We start from the raw sequence: 11,164 nt of genomic DNA on the forward strand, positions 1-11,164 counted from the left end.
CTGTGTCTGCTTCCTCACTGAAAGATGAGGAAATCTGTGTCCTGCACCAGGCAGGGGCTCTAGAGTCACCTAGTTTGACCTTGGCCCCTGCTGGACTCCTATCCTGCCACCCCACCCTCTAGGTCACCCTATCCTCACATAACCCCTTGGGCTGGAGCCCAGGACCCAGACAGGGAGGCCAGGACGGGCTGCCTGAGAGCCGGGAGGGGGAGAAGGCAGGGGCTTAGGGGAGCTCAGGGATGCAGTCCACAGCCCGGGCTCAGAAAACATCATGGGGGGGGCGCAGGCTTGGAAACTGGGTGTAGGACAGTGAAGCGGGAGGCGATGGAGACACAGCATTGTCCAGCTCTGATGTCCTGACACCTTATCCCCTGTTGAGCTGGTAGAGGCAGGGTGAGGAGGAAACACGAGGTGTAACAGGACACTGCTGGGGAAGGACACGGAGAGGTGAAACTGGGTGAGGAGTGTGTGTGTGTGTTTCCATCTGCCTGGTGACTTACCCCTGATGTTGGGGACCATGGACCAGCAGGCCCTGCCCACAGTGTGTGGGGCTGTAACTGGGGTCCTGAGTTCTGCGCGTTTGTAGTCGAGATACTCTGTGTCCCGCACTCCCCTCCTCCTCCCGTGCTGGAGCCAGCTGGAGCCACCCACTTCCCACATGGAGCCCCAGTCAGGCTGTGGACAGCCCCCAGGCCTGCTGCTCAAGACTCCTGAGCACAGACAGGCCCTGGGGCCAGCAGAGCTGTTCCACAGACTCCCACGCAGGGACAGGGGTGGCGGTGGAGGGTGGGGGCCCAGCTCTTGGACACACTGTCTGCCCCTCCGCCTGCCAGGCTGAGCCGCGAGGTGCGGGGGGCATCCAGGACATCCCCAGAGGGGCAGCTGCTGCCTTTCTGTCCTGTCCGACTTCGAGCATCTTGAAGTCATCCCCTCCTTTCTGGGTCCAGGCTCCTTATTTATAAAATAAGGGGCTGGTGCTAGCAGGACCATGGCGTAGGGTCAGACGCTGGGCACTGCGCAAAAGCACCTGGCAGAGGTGCCTGAAGGTGCTGAGAGGCAGCCCAGTTTCTGCCTTGCAGGTTGAGGGGTCTCAGGCTGCCGCACCTAAAGGAAGGGAGGCTTTTTTCCTTTCCAGAAGACTTTTGCTCTTCAGGTCTTGTGTTCATGTGGGCCGTCCACCTAGAGGGAGGCTTGTTCTCATTCTCACAAAGGTACTGAGGCACCAGCCTTGAGACCAGCCTCCACCCCTCCCCCAGTCTAGTGTCCAGGGAGACATCCATTGCGGGCCCTCCTCCGTCTGTCTCTGGAGAGAGATCTCTGTGATTTTTCCTGCCTGGCTGTCCTCCTCTCTCCTTTATTTATTTATTTTGGCCACGCCGTGCAACTTGTGGGATGTGGGATATGAGTTTCACAACCAGGAATCGAACCCGTGTCCCCTGCAGGGGAATTGTGGATTCTTTCATCACTGGATAGCCAGGGAAGTCCCCTCGCCTCTCCTTTAAACTATCCAATGGAGGACCCAGCAGGGCCCCAGCAGACCTGCTCTGATCCCCCTCCCCATGCTATAGACCCACCTCCCACTCTGGCCTGCCTGCACCCCCACCCCGGGGGGGGGCGTCCTTCCTCCCACACAGGACAGAGCGCTCAGCACAGGCCCAGGGTGACCCATTCCCAGGAGACGAAACTGAGTCTGAAGAGCGAAGTGCCTTACCCGGAACATGACAGTGAGTCCAACCAGGCCTCCCTGACTCCACATTTGACTCTAGTCGTGAACCCGCTCCCCAGCCTCACCCCTCCTTTCCCAGCCCCCTCTGACACTGCGGACACACTGCTCGGCTTCACTGCTTTTATTTCATTAGGAAAGTAGCCGGGGAGCCCCCGGGGGGATGTGGGAATAGGGACAGTAGCCGGCTCCTGTCCCCTGGGATCGGCAAACCTGTGTGAACAGAGACGAAGCCTGAGGGGCTCAAGGTGGCCCCTGCACTCCCCGCCTCTCTCCTTAGATGCCCCTGACCTCCCACCCCCTGTTCTGGGGCTGGGGTCCCTGGGCAGGGCTGGCCTGACTCAGGACTTAGGATGGGGGGCTGCCCCACAGTGACCACCCTGGCATGGCGTGGGGGTCCCCAGTCCCTTACCCAGGCCTCAGGCTCAGTTGGGTGCAGTGAAGCGGCTCCCGTGGCTGCTGGGAGGCGCGGTTCGGTAGAAGGGGTCTGCAGAGATCAGGGTTCTGCAGGGAAGAAGGGGGTGCAGGTGAGGGAGGGGAAGGGGACAGGGAACCCGGGCCTTCTCCCCCTCTGCCTGCTCCTCTCCGCAGGGCCGGGGTTCAGACCAGACAGCAAAACCACAACCAGTCTTTGCCTGCCAACTCTGGGCCATTGTTGGTATAAATGTGATTTCTGAGGAATTGAATTGAGCAAAAAGGAGTCAGAGTGAGGAGGCAGAAGCACAGTCATTCAGCTCTGTCCTCCCCGACACCCCACCCCACCCCACTCCAATCAGCCAGGCAGGGAGCACGTCAGAACCGGCTGAGCGCCTGGGAACAAGGAGAGGGCAGGGGAGCAGCCGTGCGGAGCGAGGGGTCATTGGGGTGAGGAGGGCAGGCGAGGCAACGGATAAACCAGCGAGGGGAAAGGGGCCTCTCAGACGGACAGTCAGACGCAGGAGGGAGGCAAGGCCGGGGACAGGCTGCTGGACACAGCAAAGGACACAGCAGGGGTGTGCTACCTGCCCACATGAGGGTGCAGGCGCCTCAGGCTCTCCGTGGGGTTGGGGGTGGCCTCCAGGCGGGTGACCGGCTGGTTGAGGGCATAGCCTCCCCGCTTCTGGGGCTGCAGGCCACCTCGAGTCCAGCCCTCACGGTCCAGGACCTTGGGGATGTTCTCGAAGTATCTACAACACGGAAAGAAGGGCAGGTTGCCGTACACTGGCCTCCGTCCACCTGGGCAGCCTCTCTTCTCTGCTCCAGCAGGAATCTCGGCTCTGGAGGAGCACGCGCTGTCGGAGGTCCTCCCGTCTCACTGGCTTTGCCCACGCCATCCCCTCCACCAGGCTCTCCTGAAGGCCCTGTCCCCTCACTCCCCTCTTACCCCGGAAGCCTGCCCTGGCTCTGCCCTGAGCTGTGTGCCCCTCCTCTGTGCCGCCCCGGATACTGAGACACACTCGGGAGTGGAAAGGACTTTTGAGAGATGCCTCCCTGAGACTTCCCCTGTGGTCCAGTGGCTAAGACTCCACTGCAGGGGACCCCTGCAGGTTTGATCCCACATGCCACAACTAACAAGACCTGGAGCAGCCAAATATATATATATATATTGTATATAATATGTGCGTGTGTATACATGGGTGTGTGTGCACAGCAGTCACTTAGTTGTGTCCGATACTTTGCAACCCCATGGACTGTAGCCCACCAGACTCCTCTGTCCATGGGATTTCCCAGGCAAGAATACTGGAATGGGTTGCCATTTCCTTCTCCAAGGGATCTTCTCAACCTAGGGATTGAACCCAAATATCTTGCATCTCCTACAGTGGCAGACAGTCGTTACCACTATATAGAAGAGATGCCTGCCTGAAACTTCCCTAGTGGTCCAGTGGCTAAGACTCCACACTCTCAAAGCAGGGGACCCGGTTCGATCCCGCATGCTGCAACGATTAAGTCAAATATACATATGTATATATAAAGGAGATGCCTCCCTGGTCTGTGAATGTCTCAGGGGTGGGAGAAGGTGGGGGCTGGGAACTCCATCTCATCCCTTCCCCTCTCGGCATTCGACATTTCTTCCATTTTGCCAGTTTTCACTGAGCTAGCCTGGGCTGAGTTCTGAAGGTGCCAAGATGAGTAATATGTGGGCCCAGCCCTTGAGTTTATAAAGAAGGGGTACAGAGTGAGAGATAAATGAGAAAATCAGTGATCACAACCCCCGGGGTTCTGAGCGCAGGAGGAAGGAGCAGCATGCCCGATGCTGGCAGGAGCTCGGGAAATTGGACAGGTGGGTGGAGAAGGAGAAGGTGGGTGGGCTGAGGGGTCTGTAGGAGCCTGGGGAGGGGCAGGGACACAGCTGTCCCCCAGTGTCCTGAGGGAGGCTCTGCCCCTCCTCCTTGCCCCCCCGTGGAAACTGCAGCAGCCACACACATCTTGATCTGCTATCGGGCTCAGGTACCGCTTCTGCCCTCTGAGCCTCAGGGTTTCCATCCAAAAGAGGGGGCGTTTAGCTCCAAGGATCCAGGGTGGGCGGGGAGAGCTCCCTGGGAGATGAAGGAGCTGGGGGAGGGCAGTGTAGATGCAGATGACACATGCTGACACACACATGACAGATGCCGTGAGGGCAGGATTTTCCTAAGAATTAAGCTCCTTCCTCCCACTTGTGTGATGCCCTCCCCACCGAGTCCTGGCCTAGGCAGCCCCCACCATAGCTCTAAGGCCGCTTCCTCCTGGACGCCCTCCTTGATGCCCAGGACACTCATATCTTGCCCAGGGCTCACACAACACAGAACTTACCTTCTGAGGGTACGTGGAGCCCACCTGCCATAGACTGGATGTGTTGTCTTAGCAGATGCTCTGTTGCTCCACGCGGACCCTATTCCTGCCCTGCCCACCCATGGCCTGCACAGAATCTTTGGGAAGGCTGCCCTTGGGTTGTTGAAGCCCACTTTGCCTGGGCAAGGAGGTACCTAGGATTTAATATCACCCTTGGGGACAGCTGTTAACCAAGGATTGGCGGAGGCGGGGTATGAATACCCCAGCTCTCTTGCTTCTTGGCTGAGATCATTCTGAATTGTGTGTTTTGCACTGGTTTCTAGAGTCTCCCCATGGGATATCTGGTTTAATAACACACTACTGTTAGCCGCCACCCCTTCCCCATCCCGCTTACTCCCTCCCTGACACCCTCAGTAAAGGGTTCACACCCAACTCCTTGGCTTGGGATCTGCTTCTGGGGGAACCACATTCATTAAGTGTTGGTCTTCTTCACTAATTATTGTAAACACATTACTTGTCCAGTCTCAGTCTCCCTGTCTGTGAAGTGGGTACCAGCTTCGCAAATCCAGATATAAGTAGGGAAGGGGGCTCACCCTTGGTTGTAGGTAGTCAGGTAGTGATTATCCATGTCAGGGTCATAGGGGCTCCGGACATAGCTGGGGTTGTTAAGGCTGAACCCTGAGGGCTCCTGCACCAGAAGGTTAGAGAGGGGACTTGTCAGGTCAGGAGAGGAGTGGGGATTTGGGGCTGGGAGCTGGTACCCCACACCTCACCTTGTTGCCCACAGTCTCCCGGCCAAGCAGGGCAACATTTGTCTGTTGCATCCTCTGGGGAGACTGGAATTGCCAGTGGTTCATGCTGCTGAGTTCTGGGCAGGGAGGGGGCACCTGAAAGGGACAGAGCCACAGGAAGGGTGGCTGGGTGGCCAGGGTGAGGCAGCAGGATGGATGGAGGGCAGGCACAGAGTCCCAACAGCCCCAGCCCCAGGACGGTGTCCCTCCTCCTTCAACACCCAAGTCACTGCTTCGAACATGCTCCTCACTTTCCAGCCCCTGGGCCTTTGCTTCTCTACCCAGGGGTCCTTCCTCCACATCTCCAAAGATCCCGATTCTTCCCATCCTGCCTGGATCAAATGCCACCGCGTTCAAGAAACCTCCCTGTCCCCTCCCTTCTGAGTGCTCCCCACTCTGAGGGAACCCCCTGAGGCCACTCACTCTGGGATTCAGGGTCCTCTCATTCACTCGGCTGAAGCCCGTCTCCCGCTCGGAGCCTCTGGCCAGCACCGGCAGGAACTCATCCCCCTAAGGCAGCAAGGCAGCCCCTGGCACAGCTTCCAGCACGGCCCCCACCGCCCCACCGGAGGACCCCAGGCTGCAGCACAGACATCCCCCTTTCCAACCCTGGCTCAACTTACATGAGGGTGGGAAATGGGGAGAAAGTCTGACTTGGTGACACTCCGGCTGGGGAGGAGGACCTGGAAAGAGGCCACAGAGGAGCATCAGGCTAGCAGAGGCAGCAGCTCCTCTGTCCTTGAGTGCAGAGGACAGCTCAGCACTGATGGGTATCACTGGACTTTCAGAGGGAAGGGGAGAGTTTGGAAGAAGGAAGGAGCATGGTGCTGAATGGGAACTAGCAGGCCAGGGTTCCTGTCTGAACTCCAAGTGACCTTGGCTACACTGCTTTTCTTCTTTGAACCTCAGTCTTCTCATCTGTCGAATGGGGGGGGTTGGACCAAAGTGGTGATTTTTGCCCAAGTTTTTTCATCTTGTGTTTAGACAAAAGCATCTGCAGCACATATATATTTAAAGCTAGAACTCCCCCAGACTAGAGGCCTTCAATCACCTTGAGATTCTAGTGGGTCCCAGCCTGACTTACTGGGTCCCCAGGAAGAGCCTGGGAGGGTGGCTGGAAGACGATGGGGCTCTTGTTGGACTCTTCAGTGAAGCCAGTCTCCTCCTTGGCGCCAATTGAATTCTTCTGCAAGAGATCTTCAAAAGACAGCCCCCTTTGCTGACCTGGGACCAGCTGGTCCCACTCACGTGGCTGCCAGTGGCTCAGGGTCCCAATAGATGGAAAGGGAGCCAGCTCCAAGGATCTGGAGGCCTGAGCCACCGGGATCATGGGTACTGGTGGGGATTCCATAGTCCAGGGCAGAGAGCAGATGAGGAGAGCACAAGGAAGGGCAGGCCTCAAGCAGCCATCCTAGGCAATGAGTTGTCCTTTGGAGATCAGCAGGCCTAAAGCACAGAGGTCAGGCTGGGGAAGATGGTTTCCCCAAGCTGCCTGTATGTCCTTCTGTCTTCTGCTGATGCCTTCTTAGTGCTGTGCCCGCTCCGGGGCCCCCAAGGGTCACCCCCAAGGGTTGGGGGTAGGGATGTGTGGTGGGACGGAAGCCAGAGCTCCGACTTGCGTGTGCCTACCTGGCTGATGTGACGGCTCCTTGAGATACTTGGAATTATACTCGGAAGTCATGAAGCGGGGGCCCTGAACACAGAGAATGGAGCAATGGGGCACACAAGGTAGACCAGGGCCTGTAGGCAGTGAGGGTGGTGCTGGCTCTTCAGTTCTCTGGGCTCTGAGTAGTCCCACATGGTTCTCTGAGACAGGAGGGCCGGCAACACTTTCCCTCCACTCCCTGCCCCTACAGAAATCTCTCTTCCATCCAGCGTCACAGCACCCGAAATTCCAGCATGAGAGCACAGCTCCTCTGTGACAACTGAAACCAAGTCACATTCGGGCTTCCCTGGTGGTCCAGTGGTTAAGAATCTGCCTCGCAATACGGGGGGACACCGGTTCGATTCCTGGTCCGGGAGGATCCCATATGCCACAGAGCAACTGAGCCCAAGCGCCACAACTACTGAGCCCACGCGCTGCAGCTACTGAAGCCTGCATGCCTAGAGCCCGTGCTCCGCAATGAGAAGCCGCCAAAGTGAGAAGCCTGTGCGCTGCCAGGAAGCGTAGCCCCCACTCACTGCGTGAAGCAAAGAAGCCCCACCACAGCCAAAAAAAAGACCTACTAAGTCACATCCCACACTGGACTCCAGGCCCGGAGCCCCTGAGAGCCAGAGCAGGAGGGACCCAAAGAGAGGAGAGAGGTTGAAGGGAGAAAATGGGTGCTTACAGAGCACTGGGCCCCTGGAGGGGGTCAGGAGAGACAGGAGCTCGGGGATTAAATCCAAAGATACATATAAGGGAGCTCAGGGGGACCACTCTGATGCTGTCTTGGAAACACCAAATATCAAATCCTCAGCTCGCCCCTGTCTTTGTGGGCCCTGAGCCCACATTGAGCTGGCTACATGGGTGAGCCAGCTCAGAGCCTGTCCCAGGGAGGGAAGAGGAGGTGGGTTCGGGCTCCTTTGCCCTGCACAGGACCCTCATCGGGGCCACACACTCACATGTCGGGCGTTCTCCCATTCCAGCGAGCCCTTGTTCTGCTGCTGGTGCAGCAGGGGCACATCCTTGGGCTCCAGCCCTGTGATGGCCTGAGGCCCATGGTCCTGGGTGTCAAAATGGACCTTCCTGACCTGGGAGGAGGGAGCAGTCAATTACCATCCCGTTGAGGGGATGGCAGTCACTTCCAGACTCTAATTCTGCCCTTCGCCCCCCGCAGAGGATCTGCACAGCAGCGTGAGGGTCCTTCTACAATGAAGCTGGGCCAGGCCCCTCCTCTGCTCAGAGCCCTGCGGTATCCCCTTCATACCCCAGGTAGGATCCCACATCCTGACAGACAGCCCACAAGGACCCAGCTCCTCACTCTGCTCCAGTCTCCTGCCTCCCTGCCATCCCTCCTCCTATCAGATGCTCCTGCCTCAGGGCCTTTGCACTTGCTGTCTGGACTGCCTGCTTTTCCCTCACTTAGCTGCATCCAGAGGAACACTGACCTCCCTCAAGTTTTTGTCTAATGTCGCCATAGCAAGCTCTTTTCTGACCCTCCTGACTTGCAGGGGAAACTCTTTCACTTCTTCTTGACTCCTTGCCTCTTCCCTGTTATATTTTTTCCCCCAGCACATATCACCTTCAAAAATAGAAGAGGTGGGACTTCCCTCATGGTCCAGTGGTTACAACTCCGTGCTCCCAATGCAGGGGGCATGGGTTCAATCCGTGGTTGGGGAACTAAGATCCCACATGCCACACAGCATGGCCAAAAAATTAGTAAATAAAAATAATAAAAGAGGTGTTTAAAACATATTGATTGCATGAATGAATGACAGCATCCATTCTGGTGGTGGTGACGATAATAAGGAAGTGTTACTTGTTAAGTCATGTCCAACTCTTTGCGACCCCACAGACTACAGCCCACCAGGCTCCTCTGTCCATGGGATTGTCCAGGCAAGAATACTGAAGTGAGTTGCCATTCCCTTCTCCAGGGGATCTTCCTGACCCAGGGATTGAACCCGGGTCCCCTGCATTAGCAAACAGATTCTTTATGGTCTGAGACCCCAGGCAAGGTTTTATAATAAGGAAGACGGTCATACAATTACAGAAGTGAAGATGGGGATGCCTGTGCAAAAAGTGAATATGACAGCGGCACTGGGGCTGGTGATGCGGCCATGGAGATGTGGATGGGATGCGAGCATCGTGGGGACGGTGTTGGGGTTGAGGTGGGGAGGGAATAGGACTGGGGGGGATGGTGATGATGGCGATAGTAGTGGAGATGGAAATGGAGGGGGACGTGGTGGGGCGTGGGGTGAGGTCAGACGTGATGCAGGTGAGTGGACCCCAGCCCACACTGTGGCTCCTACATGCCCAGTCATCTCAGCCTTGACCAGCTCTTGGCAGTGCAGCCCCACCCTCTGGAGGTATCCCCACCCAGTCCACCCTCCAGCACTTCTTCCACCCCAGACTGGGGCTCCCCGTCTCTCCTGGCCCTGGCTCAGCACTGACCTCCTTGATGGGGGTGACCACACTAGCTTTCTCCTGAGAGTAGCCAGAGTTGGTCTGGTGCAAGTTCCAGGGCAGTGGGCATGTGCCATCGGGCACCTCCAGGGGGCGGTAACTCTGGCTGGTCACTGTCTGGAAGTTGTTGCAGACTTGTTCCCTGAGGGCGGGGCAGGAGCTATTAACACCAGGGCCACCTGTCTTTGTACCCTGTGGGGCGTCCACCTCCCTCAAACCTCCCACAGCTGCCTCAGGAGTCTTCTTGCCTTTGGGTCCCAAGCTGAGGACCAGTCCCTGAGTCCCCCAGGACCCCAGACCCCAGGCGCGGAGGCTGGAGTTGGTCTGATGAGGTCCGATGGCCCTGAGGGCTAAGGCCTGGGAGGGCAGAGGTTGAGAAGGGGTTGGACAGACTGTACCCCATGGCAGGGTTATTCAGGGCATCGAGATGCGGTTGGTAGGAGACCACAGGCCGGTAATTTGATTTGTAGCCTGTGCCTTCATGACTGCCCATGCGGGGCTTGAAATCCTCCCGACCTGCCAGATGGGAAGCAGGCAGACAGGACTGAGGGTCAGCAGGGTGGGAGAACAGTGACCGGGGCTTCCCAGGCAGGACCAGCATACACCGCCTCCCCCCCCGCCAAGGTCTAAAAGGCTGTCCCCATCCAGTCCCACGTCCTGAGAGTGGCTCCTACACAAAGGTGCCCTCACCGTAGGCTGTGCAGTAGCTGGTGGCGTAGAATTTCAGAGGGTCTGTGCAGCCCCCCGAACTCATCTTCACATAAGGGGAGACAACCCCCAGGGGGACTTTCCCCATCATGGTGCTGTGGGGCAGGGCCCCTGGGGGCCTAGGAAGGAAGCACAGGGAGCCCTGTAGGTCTGGCAGCCCCAGGACCTGAGCCTGCCCCAGGCCCAGGTTGCGGGGACCACGGAGGAGGTGATGGAAGCCTTCACAGCGGCCCTCCTCCCAGGTCTGTGCCTTTCCACCAACACCCCGAACTGAAGAAAGGACTAGCGATCGTCAGCACGTAGCACCCTCTGTCTCATCTCGCTTTCCCCAGGAGTGATGAAGGCTTAGTTCACAATAGGTGGCAGAGCCAGGACTCAGAGCCTGGGGCTCTGGCTCCCCAGATCCATGTGAACCCCCACACGCCCTCTTCTGGGGACTGAATGGCCAGACTACTGCCCTCCCTGGGAATTCTTGGCCACCCCAGCTCAGAAGCTCACTCTCAGCCCCAGGCTCCATGTCTCTCCCCTGAACCCTCCCATCCTTGCCCACCTCCCACTGGAAGTTGGCTTGGCTCTCTCAGGGCCCAACCACGGTTGGCCTCACCCTCACCTGCCCTCCGCAGGGGCTCTGAGGTCGGGCAAGAGGCTGAAGGAGGCAGGAGCTGCTCCAGAGAAGCCTGAGCCCTCAGGGAGGTGGCCAGGCCAGGAGAAACAGTGCGTTGCCTAGCAATGGGTGCCTAGCAACAGCGTCCCCTGGCCTCTCAAGCCCTTCTAAAGCCAGGGCCCACTGAGGGGCTGACCTGGCCAAGAGAGGAGGCCAGGAGCTGCCCAGGCAAAGTCCTGCCTCCGAGGCTCCAGCCCCTATTGTGGTGTCCCTCGCCCGAGCTGGGCAGAATTGCCGTCTGAGTGAAACAACATAAAAGATAATCCCGAACAATCACTCGCGTTTATTGAGTACCCACTTCTTACCAGACACTTTACATCTTTTATCTCCAGTCTTCTGAGTAGCTCTTCCAGGTAGCTATTATTATCCTTCTTTTCACACGGGGAAAATGAGGCTTAGGCAAGCAAAGTGACTTGACTGGCCAG

General features: G+C 57.8%; 1 protein-coding gene across 3 annotated transcripts; it reads right to left on the reverse strand.

The window, feature by feature from the left end:
* Positions 1-1,832: 1,832 nt before the first annotated feature.
* On the reverse strand, positions 1,833-10,779 carry SAXO4 (stabilizer of axonemal microtubules 4). 3 transcript variants are annotated; one of them, XM_081536708.1, is made up of 14 exons: positions 10,686-10,779; positions 10,058-10,194; positions 9,616-9,724; positions 9,356-9,509; positions 7,867-7,995; positions 6,892-6,955; positions 6,347-6,459; positions 5,886-5,945; positions 5,686-5,772; positions 5,245-5,358; positions 5,065-5,159; positions 2,725-2,889; positions 2,136-2,227; positions 1,833-1,936 (listed from the first exon to the last, which is right to left on the reverse strand). In XM_081536708.1, the coding sequence occupies exons 2-13, from the start codon at positions 10,164-10,166 to the stop codon at positions 2,149-2,151; spliced, it is 1,278 nt and encodes a 425-aa protein (XP_081392834.1). In that variant the 5' UTR covers positions 10,167-10,194; positions 10,686-10,779; the 3' UTR covers positions 1,833-1,936; positions 2,136-2,148. The 3 variants fall into 3 exon arrangements, with proteins under 3 accessions (XP_081392834.1, XP_081392833.1, XP_081392835.1); XM_081536707.1 differs by lacking the exon at positions 9,616-9,724 and adding an exon at positions 9,766-9,883; XM_081536709.1 differs by having other exon boundaries at positions 9,616-9,883; positions 10,686-10,762.
* Positions 10,780-11,164: the final 385 nt, after the last annotated feature.

Source organism: Giraffa tippelskirchi, chromosome 10, assembly GCF_054371585.1.
Source record: "Giraffa tippelskirchi isolate mGirTip1 chromosome 10, T2T-mGirTip1v1.2.pri, whole genome shotgun sequence".
Lineage (NCBI taxonomy): Eukaryota > Metazoa > Chordata > Mammalia > Artiodactyla > Giraffidae > Giraffa > Giraffa tippelskirchi.